This window comes from Glandiceps talaboti, chromosome 3 (genome assembly GCF_964340395.1).
Source record: "Glandiceps talaboti chromosome 3, keGlaTala1.1, whole genome shotgun sequence".
Lineage (NCBI taxonomy): Eukaryota > Metazoa > Hemichordata > Enteropneusta > Spengelidae > Glandiceps > Glandiceps talaboti.
In genome coordinates, this window is record NC_135551.1 from 12691847 (window position 1) to 12709665 (window position 17819).

General features: G+C 34.8%; 1 protein-coding gene across 2 annotated transcripts in view; it reads left to right on the plus strand.

The window, feature by feature from the left end:
- The window catches only part of LOC144432616 (transmembrane protein 181-like), a 35658-nt gene extending 22262 nt beyond the window's left edge, over nucleotides 1-13396 (plus strand). The window contains exons 16-17 of one of the 2 annotated variants that reach the window (XM_078120876.1): nucleotides 6908-6946; nucleotides 9801-13396. In XM_078120876.1, the coding sequence (XP_077977002.1) occupies nucleotides 6908-6946; nucleotides 9801-9888 (127 nt within the window). In that variant the 3' untranslated portion in view covers nucleotides 9889-13396. The remainder of the gene's footprint in view (nucleotides 1-6907; nucleotides 6947-9800) is intronic. The other variant, XM_078120877.1, reaches the window with a different exon arrangement.
- Nucleotides 13397-17819: the final 4423 nt, after the last annotated feature.

The window sequence follows — 17819 nt, forward strand, 5'->3', positions numbered from 1 at the left end:
TTGTTATGTAGTAAACAAAATGTGTATTACTACTGAGTTTGGATTTGTTACTTGTTACATTCAGATGCAATTTACTTAGCAAAAGTAAAATAAGTGAATCTCTCCCTTGATTTATTTTATAGGCTAATGATTATCTCAGGTGCAAAGATATAAAATGCAAGATTGACCCTGTCTGGAGCACTAGATCATGTTTGCATGTCGCTCTTTGGGTTTGAATTGTTTGCAGGCTGATATTGACTCACCTACTTTGCATAATATTACACCTGTGGGTCAATGTGAAGTACTCTAAATAGTCACTAGAATCAGCATGAATTTGTTAAAGTAATAATATGAGGTTATAACCCCAATAATACCTCTTGAATTGTTTGTCGTATCATTGTGAGTGTCATTTCCGCATATTGACTCGAGTCATAAGACAAGTATCATGTTCCAAAAATGGCACAAATGGTGATACGACAAATGGAGAGGTGATATTGGGTAATAACCAATTTATCATATGCCTATGCCCAGGAATTCAAAGCAAATACACAAAAAATAAAAAAGAACACAGCCTGCTATGGGCTTTGTGCATCGCGAGACTGTATTGTCAGGTGACATTCATGTGCAGATAGTCTTCCAACCGTGTCAGTCTGCTACAGTGAAATGTTTTAAATGATCATCGGCTTTCATCAGATTTCAGTATAACTTTGAATGTTTTCGTCAAAATTTCCCTCTTTTGAAAGATGTCTCAGTTTTGTGGCTGTATGTGATAACATCAATATTGAAGATTGGCTATCATTTTGCTTGTTTATGTTTGTGTTTGTTGATGTTTGGAATTGTTGTGTCTTGTCCAATCAGAAAGGTATTTGCTGATGATGTTTTTTAACGTGAATTTCACAAGGTTTAACAGCCCATATCAAAAGTGATATTTTTTAGCTCCGCTGTCAGCGAAAGCTGAAAGCGTAGCTTTAGGTATAGGTGGGTATTGAGGTATAGAGAGTAGAGTGAATCATATGTGTCCGTCAAACTTTTATATTTTCACTATCTACTCTGAAAGTGACAGTCGGAATTCTTCGATATTTGGTGTGCATGTTCCCTGGGGGGAGGCTATTCAGATTTGTTCATGCCAAGTTGATCTGTGCCATTTTCAATTTTTTATGATTTTTTTTCCAAAAATGACATTTTCATCAACTCCTCATAAACTTCAAATCAGATTGCTTTGATATCTGGTGTGTTGATGCACAGGGGGTAGCTTACTTAGATTTGTTAATTTCAAGTCAGCACGTCTTCTCTTCTATTTTTTATGATTTTTTTTTTGAAATTTGAAAAAAAAATGAATATGTTAATGAGTATTATGACCGACGCCATATTGGAAATCAGTCCGCGAGACTTTAGGTAAAGTGTAACTTTTCAAAAGACACTATTGACGTCAAACAAGCAATGTAATATGTGCTATAGTCTTAATTCTACGCATTGTGCGCCCAAATGACAAATATTTGTTCGAAAAAGGGTTGTAAACTTCAAATCCAATTCTCCACCCACCCCTCCTACAGAATGGTTCATTTCAGTATATGCACCTCATTATCATTGTGAGAAGTCTTCCATGCCTGAACTGAAGTGTATCGAACGATTTTTGACAGAGTCAGTCGTCAATAAAAACGATAATACTCTTTCTAAAATTACCACATTTTGAAAGGGAAAGTACTTTGTGGTTCATTTATGGAGTTTTGTTTTTGTACGATCAATATTGGTGGCAAAATTACAGCGTCAAAATTGCCGATGTGGTAATGCAGGACAATCCCAAGTACCCGGATGCACGATCGAGGGACTAACCCAGAAGCAAGTCGTTGTCAGCCATACGTTACAGTGCAGTGGTAACATCGTCCGAGAAATCGCTGCGTTCAGTGTCATTATTCACAGAATTGTTGTTTTCGAGTGAAAACCCGTCTTGAATTGTATAACTCTAACATGTCAAGTTATATTTTGAAAGTTGTATCGCTAGTTTGAGACGATTTTCTCACCTACTATCGGGGCTTACTTGGACTTGGACCTTACTCCAGTTCATCGGGAAGTTTAGCCAGCCCGATAATTCTTTCTGGGTTAGTTTACAACACTTTTGATCCGCAGATTTTGTTGTTGTGATGAAAAGAAATTAAAAATTAAAAAAAAGATCACTTCAACCATTTCGTTGTGTTTTCTTTATGAAAGGTAATCGAACATGAACGAGTGTTACCACTGTAACCAGGAGGGTCTATGCTGTAACGTATGGCAAGGGTTCGACATACACACGCTGGTACATGGTCCGCTATTCCGCGAGTCTAGTAACTTTCTGTAAGGACCAGTAAAGGTTACTAAAATGCATCCGACGGGATAGTGACTTTTCGATAGGTATATTAGGGAGCTCAGAATTCAAACCACCGGCTATATGATGAATTCACGGTCATAGTAAAATTCATTTGATTTTTAATTTGCTATTTTGACCAACTCTGGTTGTCTATTCGCGATAAAATTACGATTAGTTTGGAAACGGGGTAGATTTTCTATGATTCTGTGTCATAAAAGCATGTGTTGTGTAGTTTTCGAAAAGCACACCTGGTGGGAAAGTCGCCCAACAGGCGATCTCGCGCCATTGCTGTACTACGTGGCACTTTATTCTGGCGGGGTGTCTCTTGAAAACGGGAATAGCGAAGGATGAGCCAATCAAGTGAGACCTTTCAAATGTAGCTAATATTATAGCCAATAAAATTAGTTGTACGATGATATGTGTATAATAAGGGTAAGGCTGGCCTCTACACTGTAACAAGTAAATAGTAAAGTTGAAATCTTTGTCGCATGAATTCGTATTTATGTACGGATGCGTAGTCTTTCTGAACAGTAATTTTTAGATCAGTTAGTATTTAAACTACGTTTCTGAGTTAATTATTCGGTAGGTTATTGACGAGCTCCCTTTGTAAAAACGCTGTACAAATTGGATGTAAGTGAAGCTCAATCATAACAATGGTGGCTGTCAAAATCGAAGACGCAATTTGACCGTGTTGTTATTTCAGTGAGTTTATTCAGCAAGAAAACAACGTGTTCTATGTTTTTGTACTTCCTACATGATGTGATGATCATTTTTTTTACCGGTACAACTTACAGCCTACAATGAAACTGCTAACTTAGTAACAGTGTACTAACACTGACATGATTCCGTGTTCCGTGTTCATGTTTTGGGGCACATTTCTAAATACGCGAAACCAGTTATTGAATGTGTAGTGGATATTGATATTCAGTTTGAAAAATTAAAATCCTGAACTTTATTTTGCGAACGGTTTTGTCATTTCTTAGTAATTATAGGGCCGACTGTATCACGTTTAACGTTTATGTCAACCCGGAAGTACATAGACACGAAAATAGACGAAGTGACTTGTACATGTAATTAGTAACAAAATTTTGCTGTAACTGCTGGTAACCTTCAAATTTATTTATTTTTATGTTGTAAATACATTCTAATATGCACTAAGGACAACACTATAAAGACTTGCTCCATGGGAAGGTAATTTTTTGTCTTTTAAAAATGTAATAGTTAGATCAATGTGTACCAGAAATGTTATGTAGTATTTAAGCTAGAAATAAGACCACATAACATCTTATTACTCCCCCCCCCCCCAATTAAGACAAACTACTCACAGAAAGCAACAAAAAAAGAGAAGAAGCTCCAAAACATAAAAAAAGAATAAAATTACAGTAAGGAGTTGATGATGCACAAACAACTACAAAGAAATAGACAGTTCAATTACAACACACGGTTTGAAATAAATATGGGGTTTGGAAAAGTGAATTAGAAGTAGAGCAAAAACTAAGAGAGATGAAGAGCCTAAGTGAACAAGCGAAAGCACTTAAAGATAGGACCACCAAATTTTTTTGCAGGACTACTACGTTATCAATTTTACTAGTCCTGTGGGATAGTGACTTTTTTACTCCAGTGTCGAACCCTGTTGGCTGAGAATGACTCTCTTTCGGGTACTTGGGGATTGTCGCCGTACGGAAACTAAGATGGCGATTAATACATTTCTTCCCTATATATATATCTACTACAACTAGTACAAGTTGAATGTTGTTGACTTGGTAAATTTGTTAGAAAATTGAAATTCAAATTGCCTCAAAATTATTTTAGATCCCTAGTTTATTTCATTCACCATTAAAATTTTCCAGGGTTAAAGCTGTAAGACACTGGAATTATTTATAGCCAACCTCAAAATCTTCTCTCTTTTTTCTTTTTCTTGTGTGCATTTCCCAGTCATTTTTTTCTGAGATTTTGTGCAATTTTTCATAACAGTAGATTTTTGTTATAAAATGGTGACTATGGTATAAAAGTACAATACATTACCAACTTCTGTGTAAAATGTGTTTTATAGTGAGACATCATATGAAACCACTAACCACTTTATTGCATCGCTAAAACAAAACTGCATAGTGAAGAGCTGAAGAACTGAACCACTTCTACATGTCACCAAAATAAAAAATAAAATTTAAAAAATAACAGCGGAGCTATTCTGACCGATAGGTCGCTTGTTGTTAAATGTCATCAAGAACAACTGGTCTAGGGCATAGGTATATGGTAAAGGGTTATATCTTATTCCAGACCTTCAACCAATAATACAAAGTGCGAAAGCATGAAAATTTAGAAAGACATGCATGCAGGGAGTTATCATAAAATCTATTTTGTAACAAATTTTGAATATAAAGGTTTACTTTGGGACATGCATGCTAAAATACAACATATAAAATGTTTGCAGACTAAAACAGGACATTTAAGATGAAGCACGCAGCATTTTGTTAATATTTAGATAGTTGGTAGTTAAGGAAAGACTCTAGTTATGTATTATATGTTTTTGTGTGTAATGTAAATATGTTCAAAACTATTTTAACTTACCAGAGTTTTATGCCTTAGTAGGACATTTTTAGTAACCTTTTACTTGCATATACATGTACTTCTCACCAAGAGCATCAGACAACTTGCAGTATAAGAGTGTCAAAACTGCAGGAACTTGTATAGAGCAATACACACTGCCAATTTCAGCATGGCATGGAATACCAACACAAGAAGTTATGCTTTTGTCTACCTGTCCACTGAGATAGTAGATATACTGCATACATTCTACAAAGCACTCACTTCTTTGCTACAATTCTGATGCATTTTTTTCATAACAGCCTAGGAGGCAGCTTTGATGCTACTTAACTTTTTCATCATAAACAGTATCTTAAACTCTCATATTTTTCTAGAGCTAAACTATTGACTTACTGTGCATTTCTTATTTTAGCTTCCTGGCAGGCAATGGTACATATTTTTTACTTTCAGCTTAACTAATGCCTTTTGTAACTTCTAGAAACTACCGGTATGTGCCAACTTACATTTCATCTGCAGCCAGCATTTTAACATCTCTTCAAATGCTAGGTGGTTTGGTGTCATCTACAGTGGTATTACCATGCAAATCTAAATTCTTGCTTCCATACATGTAGCAGTGTTCTTGCTATTGCAACTACAACTACACTTCATCTAAACCATTCAAACTATCACCTCTTAACATCTGTATGCATAACTCTCTAACTCTCAATCATCGTCTTACAATTATATGCTATGAATTGCTTTGAAGTAACCTGTTTGGAAGAACAGGATACATTGTGATAAATACTGATGTGTTAACCTTATTACCACCGGTAATCAATAAAATGTAGTATCAAAGTGTCACCTCAGGACATCAAAACATTTGGCATTGTCACAATCAGACACTGACATGGATTTAATCAACAGAGATTGTTTATGTATTTGGTACCCCATTTTGGTACCAATTGGCTAAAAATCAGGGTCTTGCTCATGGACTAGTAGTTTGGATATATTTGTTGATACAAGTCTGTGTGTTTCGATGTCCTGTACTGCCATTACTTTGGTACCAATATCAAGTGAGTTCACTGGTAGTAAGTTCACAGGTTAAAACACAACAATTAACACACAGTATGTCTGGTTATGGCATATGCAGCACTTCCAAGCAATCTATTATATATGAAATGTTGTCTGTCTTGTGTCATCTGTTCAACGTACTCCATAATCAATTCACTTTTATTTCATTAAAATTAATTAATTATTCAGTTTTCTAACATTTTTCTGTTTATGCATCCCATCAATGTTATCTATTTGATTTATGATAATTAATAATTGACTTAGTTAAAGGCCAATGTCAGACAAGAGTGATTCTAACTGATATGGCTCCACATACATGTATAGGGTCATCGATGGTGAGGTGTTTAGCTTGTACACCTCTTACCACTGCATTCAGGGTTTGATTTAAAATTAACCAGGTTTTCTCTTGGTACTCCAATTTCATCCTGTGTTTTGGTGGGCACTGCTAAGTGGCGACCATACAACAAAGTTTCTGAATTCATTTGGACTAATAAAGATTATTATTAGATATGATGGTAGTAATTTAAGACCATGGTATTCAAACATTGGGGTTTAGGATTTTAATAAAAAAGTGGAATAAAAATGAACTGCTTATTATATATTTACCAATGAAGTCTTTAGACTATTATCTAAGAAAATCAACTACAGTAGTTTGGGATTTGTTTGAGATTTGAAATCATGGTCCTTTGAAAGAAGAGTCAAGTCATAGAAAGTTCTGTGGAGAAATATTACATGAAATGAATAATGCAGTTATCATGATAATAATTCTAATGATATTTAGTGTGAATGCCAATGGCAGAATGACAAAGCATGCTTTCTTACTTTAAACACAGTGAACTGAAAGCGAAATTTTAAACCTTCATGCACACAGATTGCTATGCTGTAATACTAAACAAATTTTTACCATCTAACTAACATTTTTACAACTTTTTAGTGGGGGAAACTCTTTATTAATGACATTTTTCCTACCTTTCCTTTGGTGATCAGGATGTATGACATAAATCCTCGTAAGCCACTGATTAAGAGGTAAATTATAGTCCTATACAAGTCATTTCAACTGAACTTGGACAGCCATTGCTTCACAGGTGCATTGGTCTCATCAGTGCTAAGTATTTGCAGACTTATGCATTACATTAATTTAGTATACTAATACTTGGAAAATATATCAAACCTTTACCTGTTCAATCCTAATTAGCTTGGGGCCTTTCAACTAATTGTTGATGGTACTGTAACTGTGTATACATGTACTCCAGCCAGCATGACCCAAACCATCTCAAATTGTAAATTTTAGAGGTCTTATTGGATTTGTCCCTTGATAATCATACATACAGCACAAATAGGTCAAATTGAACAAACCTTTTTGGAAAAAATAGGCCTATAGTTACTGCTCCTGTGAGTTAAATTTTAATCCATTCACAGACTTCTGTTGGTTGCTTTAATGTTCTCCCACCATCCTAAATTGTAGCAGTAGGTACACGTACCTACATCAATAGTGACTGAAGAAAATCAAACCTCATTGTGATATACTTACTATTTCAAGTAATACTATCGAGTCTGAGACAGTGAGAGTAAGCTTTTTGGTGTTTTTTTCCGTCCTCACTACAAGGGTTCTCCAAACTCAGTTGAAATGGCATGCATATCATTCCTCTCTGCATAATATTCTTGCAAAGGCAATAATCAACAGACACTACGAAATTGTGTTTGTGCTTCTGCAATAGCCAAGTGGATTTTTGTACACCTTGTTGTCAATGAAGAGTGCCAGTATATCTCATCCTTGTAGTGCTGCAGAGTCATACAAACATGCCAAACACAAAATGCATCAGCCATCTTTTACTACCTTGTCAAATATCAAGGTAGAAGTATGCTAGTGTAGATAGCACCATGGCCACACATCACAGACTCTACTAATTAATGATTCATTTACCAGGAATGGCCTGATTTTGACAACTTTTATTCTGCTGCATGTACTATTAGCGATTTAGTGACCTTTGACCAGGAGTATGAAAGATGGCTGCATATCTAAGTCAGGTTGATGTTTAACTAGAATATCAAAGATGGTGGCAATGATATTGAAGGTAGTTTGACCTTTGACCTGGAATATCAAAGATGGCGGCATTGATATCAAAGTCAGTCTCAAGTCATCTATTCAAAATCATCAAATTATTAATGTGAAATACACTGTAGTGAATATATAGCAATGGACTTCAATAACATCTTTTGTATAATACCTATCACTAAAAATAATTTTTAAAATTATATGAAATTGCCTTTGTCATGTACCTTATACATGTCACTGCAGTACTGCATTGGTAGAGAATACTGTCCATGTATTTATGAGGACACAATAATTGAACAATATTCTTGTCATCAATGAATGATTTCTTGAATGTTTTTCTTCACTTGGATCATGTTTATGTACAATAATGACTATAATTATAGATGTTTGTTTTTTTATCTAAAGAATAATTGTTTATAACAAAACTTGTAACTTGCTACTATCTTTCAGAAATCGTTTAATATGTTTGCATGTTTTCACTAAGAATTTATTATTGTCTGTTAACTTATTGAGTAGGGAACTTGCAAACCCGAATGTTGCATCATGGGAAATATGATTATAAATACTAATCAATTAGTATTATGAACAATATTGTTATATTGTTTATAACCACAAATGATCAATTCATAGTCACCCTGACCATTGTGAGAGGTTTACTTTGTCGGTAGCTCCAGATTAGGTAATACGATAACCTCAGATAATCCCATAGTCCTTTGCATCTGAGCATGTTCAGTCTGAATTGCAAGTTCCCTATTATAACAAATAAGCAGTTCAACTTTTTAGTAACGTACTGAGCTTTCAGTCTGTCCTGTTTGATGATCCTCATCAGAAAAGACAATGTCCATAGTGATAATTGGCCTGTATGTGGTTTTAATACCAGCTGATTATAAATGTAAGGTTATTTCATGTTGATCTGTAGATCTTGATGTTAATAGTTAGTATTCTGTCAAGGAAAGTAATTGGGCTATGTCAATAAAAGAAACAAGAACAGCAGTCGATGTTATGATTGTAGTTATGAGAATGTGAAGCTGATCATTCTGTTGAGCAGGATATATTGAAAACTCTTATGTTCTTAAAGGGGCACAAGCTAAGTTTATATGTTTTTGGGATGTAATTTTTTTCTGCATATTAAAAAGGTACTCACTCATTCTACTTACTGATGTATATTTAACCCCTTGCAATTGACTGAACTCAAACCTGGTAGTAGGATATAACTTATAAGCGACGCAATGACTTGTTTTATCATAGGTGTAAAAAATGTAGAGGAATTCCCTACTATGTAATCAGCAGTTCTAACAATATCAGAACACAAACTGTACTGTCTTTTGAAGGCATCCATCCATATTAACATAATATTGGGATAGTTTAGGCAGGAGTTTTTTGTAGCATTTTCACTTGAGTAAAAAACTTATAAACTCAGCTTGTGCCACTTACTAAGTTGAACTGCTTGTGTGTTATCACCATTGTAAGGTATATAATCTACCAATGCTGATGAATATTATTGGTGTCTACTTATTGGTTTCTTTCAATTTTACAGGTTCTTAAACCTCTCTAAATTGTTGTCTTGGGTTTAACATTTTCTTGGTTCTGCATGTTGGGGGAAATGTCAAGACTTTTAATCATCTGTTGTTGATCTGCATCTGCTGTATATGTTACAAATTGTCCTAGACATTACTAATGTACTAACTATTATACTCTGAAGATTTAATCAGCTTGCAAAGTCTTCAGTGTTCTTCTAGAAATGGAATCTTCTCTTTTCTTGTTCCTCTTGATTTATTTCCATATTTATGAAAGATTACATATGACAAATACTTCATTTTGCAGGTCTGATAGTGATGATACGACTACTCTCACCGGTGGAAGACCACCATCCCGTTATCAAGCCGACAGTGATGAAGAAGCATTCAACTAGAAACATAAATGATAAAACTCGAGAAACAGATGAAGAAAAAGAGTCAAGGCCAGTGGTTTTTTTCACCACTGCAAGTCTTCTGCCTGAGTTTCTGAGTGAATACAACTTTTAAAATGCCCCAGTTGGATATGCTATATCACAAGACCTCACCCAGTAGATCAGTCTAACCAGTCAAGCTGATGTGGTGGTACTTTGGAGTATTTATTTTGGACCATTGCATGGCATGACTTAACAGTTGTAGGTGAGAGTATTCCAGGAGATCAAAGGATTTGGAAAAAAAAATAGTGGAACTGAGATATAAACTGTCAGTTGATGATAACAACAGTAAATTTGCATTTTAAACTGATGACTCAGTTCACTAGCTGTTGACTTCATGTAGCTGCTGGGATAACCATTGTTATTCATTATGTTTATTTATACTGTAATGAAAGTCAAATACCTGATAAAACAATAATGTGAATTTGAAAATGTTTTGTATGAAAATTCTCATAAAAGAACTGGATTGTATTTCCTGATAACCAGTTAATTAATCACTGAAAGATATTTGTATATTGCCAATTCCAAATACAGCGACTTTCTCGTTTAAAATTGATGATCAAGTTTAATAACTAGTCAATCCTCTTAATTATGCCAAATTGGGAAATCAAAGTCAATTCACATTTATACAAGAAACAAGTATGTAAATCAGCTAATTTATTATGCAGAGTCATGTTATCAATATGAACAGCCCAATATTGCCAGTATTTGCCTGCCATACTTGTTCAGGACATTTTCATACAAACGGGCATAAATTCCCTTATTATATTATATTATATAATATTGTCATTCAGATCTTCAGTTTTGTTTTATAATGAAATTGTCATAGTTTTATTGAACCAACAGTCTCTTTAGATATTATTACCAGCAATTTACTTATGCATGTACCCGGTAGAACAGGGTAACATTACGTTTGGTATGACTTCCTTTTTACGGCCTCTTCGCCTTTGAATTGTAGTAAAGACTCACATGTGCAATGAAAATGAAACAAACCAATTGAAATTGAAATATGTTAGGGTTAGTAATATTTTGTTGGTGTGTTTAAGTTGAGGAGATACAGACAATGAAATTCACAATAGTCTATAGGTTTTATCACAAACTCTAGAGTCAGGGAGAGAAATGGGCAAGGGCAATAATTGGCTTTGAACAAGGAATTACATTGTAGTTAGGGCATGATTAAATCAATAGGTTTTACAGTCAGCTAAAAGTACAATTTTATCTGATAGAGGCTTTTGTAACGAAAGCGAGAACAAACTATAAAACTTTACATAAAGTAACAGTAACTAATGTTAATAATGTGTAGATGGTGCTTATGGACCACTTTCTGTGTTTCTTGGTAGAGAGGTTTATGTATACAACAAAGAGAAGCGATAAACAATTCTGATATTGCTTGATACTGCAGAAGTCGTATTTATAACATTTTTGTTTACTGTTCACAAGTCATGGATTGTCATATGTACCTAGTTTTTTTTTGTCATTTCAAAATTTGTAGTTTCATTCAAATGTTATATTGTTATTTCTTATTTCTTAGCTGAATACGTTGTTAGTTTACTCAGTTATTATTGTCATTTGCATATATTTTGCATGTCAGCATTGTCTGTATATTTATATCTTGACATGTCGTGTGAAGACATATTAGGCAAACTTCACAACATATACAGATGGAGGACACTGATTGGACGTTGAGCAGGTGTACATTCTTCATATATTCATAGACTGCTGTGAATAAATGACCACAGTATTATTCTTTGGATTGTGGGCAGATGTTGATGTCAAGTTGCTGTTTAAGTCAGAGTTTGGTGTGGAAATGTTTATGTTCAGAAAATGTAGATGTCAGGAAAATCCTTAACCATGTGTGCTATAAATACCAATCGTCATTCTTTGATAGTGTATGTCTTTGTTACTCTCTGATTCATTGTCTTGAACACACATTTGCCGGGGTGTGATGTTTTGTACATTTCTTATTGTATCAGCAAGACTATAGGGTGGTGCATGATATATTTGATTATAATTTCACCAAATATCATTGCATTATCACAGTATATTTTTCTTCAAATTTCTTTTAAAGAAAGTGTGTGAAAACTGTGTGAATATCTCTTAAATGGGCAGATATTGAAGTACAAACTAAACTAAGATTTACCCATGATATTGTGTCTTACTAACTGTATGTCTGGATGTATGTCATTGGCAAAGTATCTATAAAAACCATGGACTACCTTAGTCAAATAGTAAAAATAGCCTTGTTCGGAAAAGTCAATAATCTGTTGTATTTTATATAAGAGTGCAAAGGAAGGGGGAGTATGTTCAATAGAATTTTAGAAGTCTCATTATGGAGACAAAGTGTTCAAAAAATTCATGTGAATTTTATTGACTTCTCACTTTCAAAGTACGGTAGTGAAATGCATGTATTCCTAGCTCCATGTATGTCATTTAATATTCATGTACTTCTTATTATTAAATCTTTGCATTTTTTCAAATCATGACTAAATTTTCACTTTCTGCTTAACAAATATCTAGTGAAAGTAACATGTTTTATCAATTTCACTCATTGCAGTCTTCACTATTATTTTGTTGTCTCATTCACTGGTGAAAATTGAAGATTTTTTTTTCGTAGCCAGTCTACAGCATTTGATCTGGCACTACACTAACATCCATTCTACCATGGAAGTGGGTTATACATTTTTTGTACTTCACATTTCTACCAATTGTGATGGTACTAGCCATATCAACCAGATAATATTAATTGGTATCTCCATAAACTGATTGGTCACAGTGGGGAGTTGAATAAGCCATTTTTGTCTCACAGCAGATCACGAGATTCCACTTGAGCTATTACATCCATAGCAACCATGTGAGGGTGGTCAAGCTGAAATTGTCTGACCCTTAGCAACACTATTGTTCTCAACATCATCACACATGGCCATGATGAAAGCTTGACCACGATCACATGTTTGACAACCGTTTCTGCTAAGCATATTTTTATTTCTCGCGAGATCTGCAACAAGACATAAAATCCATCATTTAGATTCCATCAGATTGTCGGATGTAGTCATTATGTAAATGTACATGTGTAACTACAAATATACATTACCTAAAGTGTGATAATTTACATGCCATGCAAATGTTATGTAAATTTATACCAGACAGTGAAACAAGCACTAGCTTAATTTATAAATCGTGATATTCTGATAATAGCTCTTTGGGTGTGCTAATTATCCAGTTGAAATGGCTACTAACACAAACTGGTTTGTAAAACGAGTGTTAGCAGAGTCGCAGTGTAGAGTAACCATGCATTTCAGGCCCTATTGTCATGTAGACTTTTTCAGTCAGTATCATTTATTTAGTATTGTATTTTGTAAATATCATGTACAGCAAAAGGTTGATAATACAGTATTTGCAGTCTTCAGAACAGTAGAGTGATTTCATGTAGTAGCCCCCCCCCCCCTCGACTCCAGCCCTACCCAACCTAGAAACAGAATCAAATAAAAAGTAAACTTTTAGAAAAACCCCGGACTCTGTGTGATAACTTTTTGAGAAATATGCTTGTTTTAGATCATTGACAAAATCAAAACACGTTAACATATTTTCAGAATTTGAGAATGATGACATGATGAATAAAATGGTTTTGGTACATTCTTTCCAAGAGTTTGACAGCTAAGTGTGCCACTTTTAGGTGAACAGGAGTTGGAAGTGCCAAAGGAGGAGGCTACTAGAATGGGCGCTGTCTGTCTGTCCATACATAATACGTCATATCTGGGATATGCAATATACGATTTCTTTCAAACCTGACACAAAGGTGACATATCACATAGCCTGGACATGTGCACATCAATTTATTTTTTGGTATATGCAAATTTGACTATGGCGGCAATATTTGCAATGAATTAACTCAAAAGCTGTAATACACAGACACTCCATTCAAGTGTCTAACCCCATATTATCAGATGCAAGCTATCTTTGGAGACCCTTTGACCTCGACCTTCAGTGTCACTTATCAAAATTAAACCAATTCCTGTCTATCACAGACACATTGTTTATATATTGCCAATTTCTAAATCATGTTTACAAGTAATATGAAGAAAAGGACTGTACACGAGTATTTTTAGTGCGCATAATATTTACTCCATTCAGTCACATAGAAGTAAAGTATTTCAAGTTGAGGGTGTCTTCCACGAAGACTTGTCATATACTTTTAGGTTATGTGCACTTATTTCACCACATGCTAATCTTACAAAATCAATACGCTTGTAGTAGAGTTATAGTTGTGTAGATTCGAAAGAAAGAATTCCGTTCCATAACCCACCAGTCTTCTTCCAAATGACTATAGCGCCCTCAACCGACCAAGCTGTTGAAAAGCAAAGTCCCACTGCTCCATTTTGACTTGTCAATGAATAGTTTAGGTCCTGTCACCACAGGGAGAAGCGAACATGTACTTGATTGATTGGGCGATCTATTGATCGATTGATTATTTGGTTGAATGACTTATTAAACTTATCTAGGTATAACCCCACGAGTATCTGTTTGATTGCTGGTTTATTTAATTATTTTATTTGTCCCTATACTTGTCGTTCGTTTGCTTGTTCATTTGTCATTTATTTGATAGTTTATTTATTTATTTGTTTGTTTGTTTGTTACACGGTTCCTGGGTCCCCTGTGGTCAAACGAGGTCACCCTTGATTTGGGTATACATCATGCATCACCCGCTTTCCACCTTGTGTTTTTCTTACTATAGCCATTTAAAATACACACGAATCTATCTATTTTGTGACATTTGTAAATATTGGCCAAATAAAAAAACAAATGGGCGATAAACCTTTGGCGAAAAACCGGGCCGAAATTTACGAGCTAAGGGTCAAGTATGCTTCTTGAAATCGCCGAAAAATCGGTATTCCTATCAATAATTCCAAAAATTGATTCTTCTAGCTCGGAGGAAGAAATATCAGTTGAGATTTTCGCTTTTATAGTATCTAAAATGGTGAATTCTTGTGAAAGGTACGACGAGTTGAAAATACCCCTGGCAAAAAACGGCTGGTAATGAGCACCATTATAAACGTACCACACAGATTGAAGTGTACACAAGAATGGAGGCGCACAGAGTAATGAGCTATTGTAGGTTTGTTTTACCCATCATGCTCTGCACCCCTTCCAGTGGAAATATATTCAAGTCAAAATGTTATTATTTTTAGCCTGTAGACAAGGAAAACTACGATCTATGAACAGATTTGGTAACTTATTATTACTATTTAGATATGTGTTTTCAGACTTTGAAAACGAGGTTTCTTTTTTCTCTTTTCGCTAGGAAATCTCATCGGCATGCAATCGTGGATGAGTGATGACGCCACACACATTATTGCTGATTCTCAAAAACGTACCGCTCACACTCTTGCCCTTCAACAAAGCCTTTTGGAAAATGCAAGTGTTGGGTCACCATTGATCGGAATGACGTCCTCATTGGATGGTGCTTTAAATAGTCCAGAGTATCAGCACACACACACTACTGGTGACACGAATCCCATCGCCCCATCTCTACGGGACGATAGTGACGACTACGCTGAAGATCGAAGAGACCGCAAAGACACAAACGGACATTAAATTATACCAATGTGTTTGCCCAGGAAATATTCATTAAATATACACATCAAGTAATTTTTTAGAAGTGTGAGTTTCTTTATTGGCACGTTTCTTGGTGCCGGTGACTAGTGATCACAGCATGCATCCAATGTACACACTGCATGTTGTCCCTTTAGACTTAAACAGCCAACTGTTGTCAAGGGCTTGAAGTATTATTTAAGATCCAATTTACTTTTTTTCCTTACATCGCATAAAAACGTTAGATAATTAAAATGTGCCTTCTTTCTGAAAAGCAAGGTTCTTCAACTTTCTCCAAAGTTTTCCACACGAAAGTTTATCCCTGGTCCTTTTGAAGTAATAAAAAACGTAGGAATTTCACCACCATCTTGTTTTCTACGAAATAGATAGTCATATATTTTCACATAAAATAAACACAATATTCAGCGGCCATATTGGATTGTAAACTGACTTAAAGTTGGTAACATTAAGAGACTTTGTATAACTGTAACCCCCAGATTTGTTATTGATTTTAACTGAGAATACTCGGATTGCAGTTTATCTGTTATGAGGAAATTAACAGCAAAGGTTTACAGAGTTCATTTCCAAGACGCATTGTACAACTGACATTTGTAATACTTGCCGACATTTGACATTTTCATGTAATTTATTATATAAAATCCCCATTTGTTAAAGGTTATATTGTAGTGAAATTAAGATTATAATTAACTGATGTCACTTAATCTCTATAATGTCATCTACAATATCAAACTGATTCAAATCTGATGTAGTCAACTTGGCGCGCTTTCTGTATTTACCGACACAAGTAAAGATGGAAGAGGATGAAAATACATAAATACATAAATACATCATGTGATACCTTCCATTTTCACGGGAATACTGATCACTTACTCATGGAACAAAAAAGAACACACAACATTAAACCTCAGACACCACAGAGGTAAATATAAAATAAAGAATTCACTACATCTGATTTTAATCAGATTGATTCAATATAGATAAATGAACTGGACTGACACTTATTTGTACTACAAACTCATCTTTCTATTGTTGGAAGAAGGCCCATGCATCCACCATGGATCCTACAGTTATGGCACGTAATTAGTACCTTAATTCCTCTCAATGGTTCTATTTCAACAAACTCAAGTGACGAGAACAGAGAAAAATTCATTGTGAAAGTTACATTAACACCTAATAATTCGTCACCCCTATGACGTCACTTTACCCACTCTCCTGTTGTTGTTTTTATTGGTAGGCCATTTTTACTGTTCTAGTCTCTTACCGTTTCAAATTTGTTCTTTCTTCCTTTTAATTTTACATTTTTTACACAGGTTTATTGGATTGATTTGAACTTTTTGTTAAATTCTATATTCTTATTCCTGGCTTCGTACTTTTTTTAGCCCTTGAAAAACACTGTCCGTGCACATGCGAAACGTCGTAATTCAAATAAAGCATGCGCGGAACGAAGTTTTAACCAGACTTGGACTTGTCCTTTTATTCAAACTCATAAATGTACCCTTGGTACCGAAGTTTCGCCATATGCAGTATATTTACGGTACTGATTACTGGTGTTCACAAACAATAACGATTTCACTTGGGCGGCTAGGGGAGCTTATCAAAGTCTTGGTCAACGCAAACTCACCGAGCACAATGTCGTGCAACATAATGCTATTGGTGAAACCAATCTTAACCTACACAGTTGACTATTCGTTCGTTATACTTCTGTATCTTATTATCGGTTGTGTTCTTGACATTGTCGAGCTGATCAAAACATTATTGAGCGGACTGGAAAATTATCCAGAGGAAAAAGGGAAAACAACAGATTACGTCATTACTACTGTTGGGAATATTAGTACAAGGAATGACACCAATATAAGTCAAAATGGTGATGATGAGTAAGTATATGTATATGTCTTGCTAAAAACAACACCGTTTAGATAAAGCTAGTATTTTTCTTATCGATTACAATGTATATGATCGTCTTGTACTGTCCATCATTGAAATTAACACTACAGTAGAGAAGGGTGATTCTGAAACATTAGCGCACAGTCCCTCATGGGAGGGACTGTAGAGGGACTGTGATTAGTGTTTAGATTGTACTTCTTTTGATAGTGGAAAGTCCATTCTACCATGTTTTATCATTTTTAAAACAGTTTTGATTGAATTCTGTTGAGACCATTCAGTTTTCATAACTGAATATATTACTTTTGGTGAAGATGATGTATGCTCAAACCAACAATACGAGAGCATTTGTATTAGTTCTCCTTCACTAAATTGACTAAATTGAATCAATTTGTTCTCCGTAG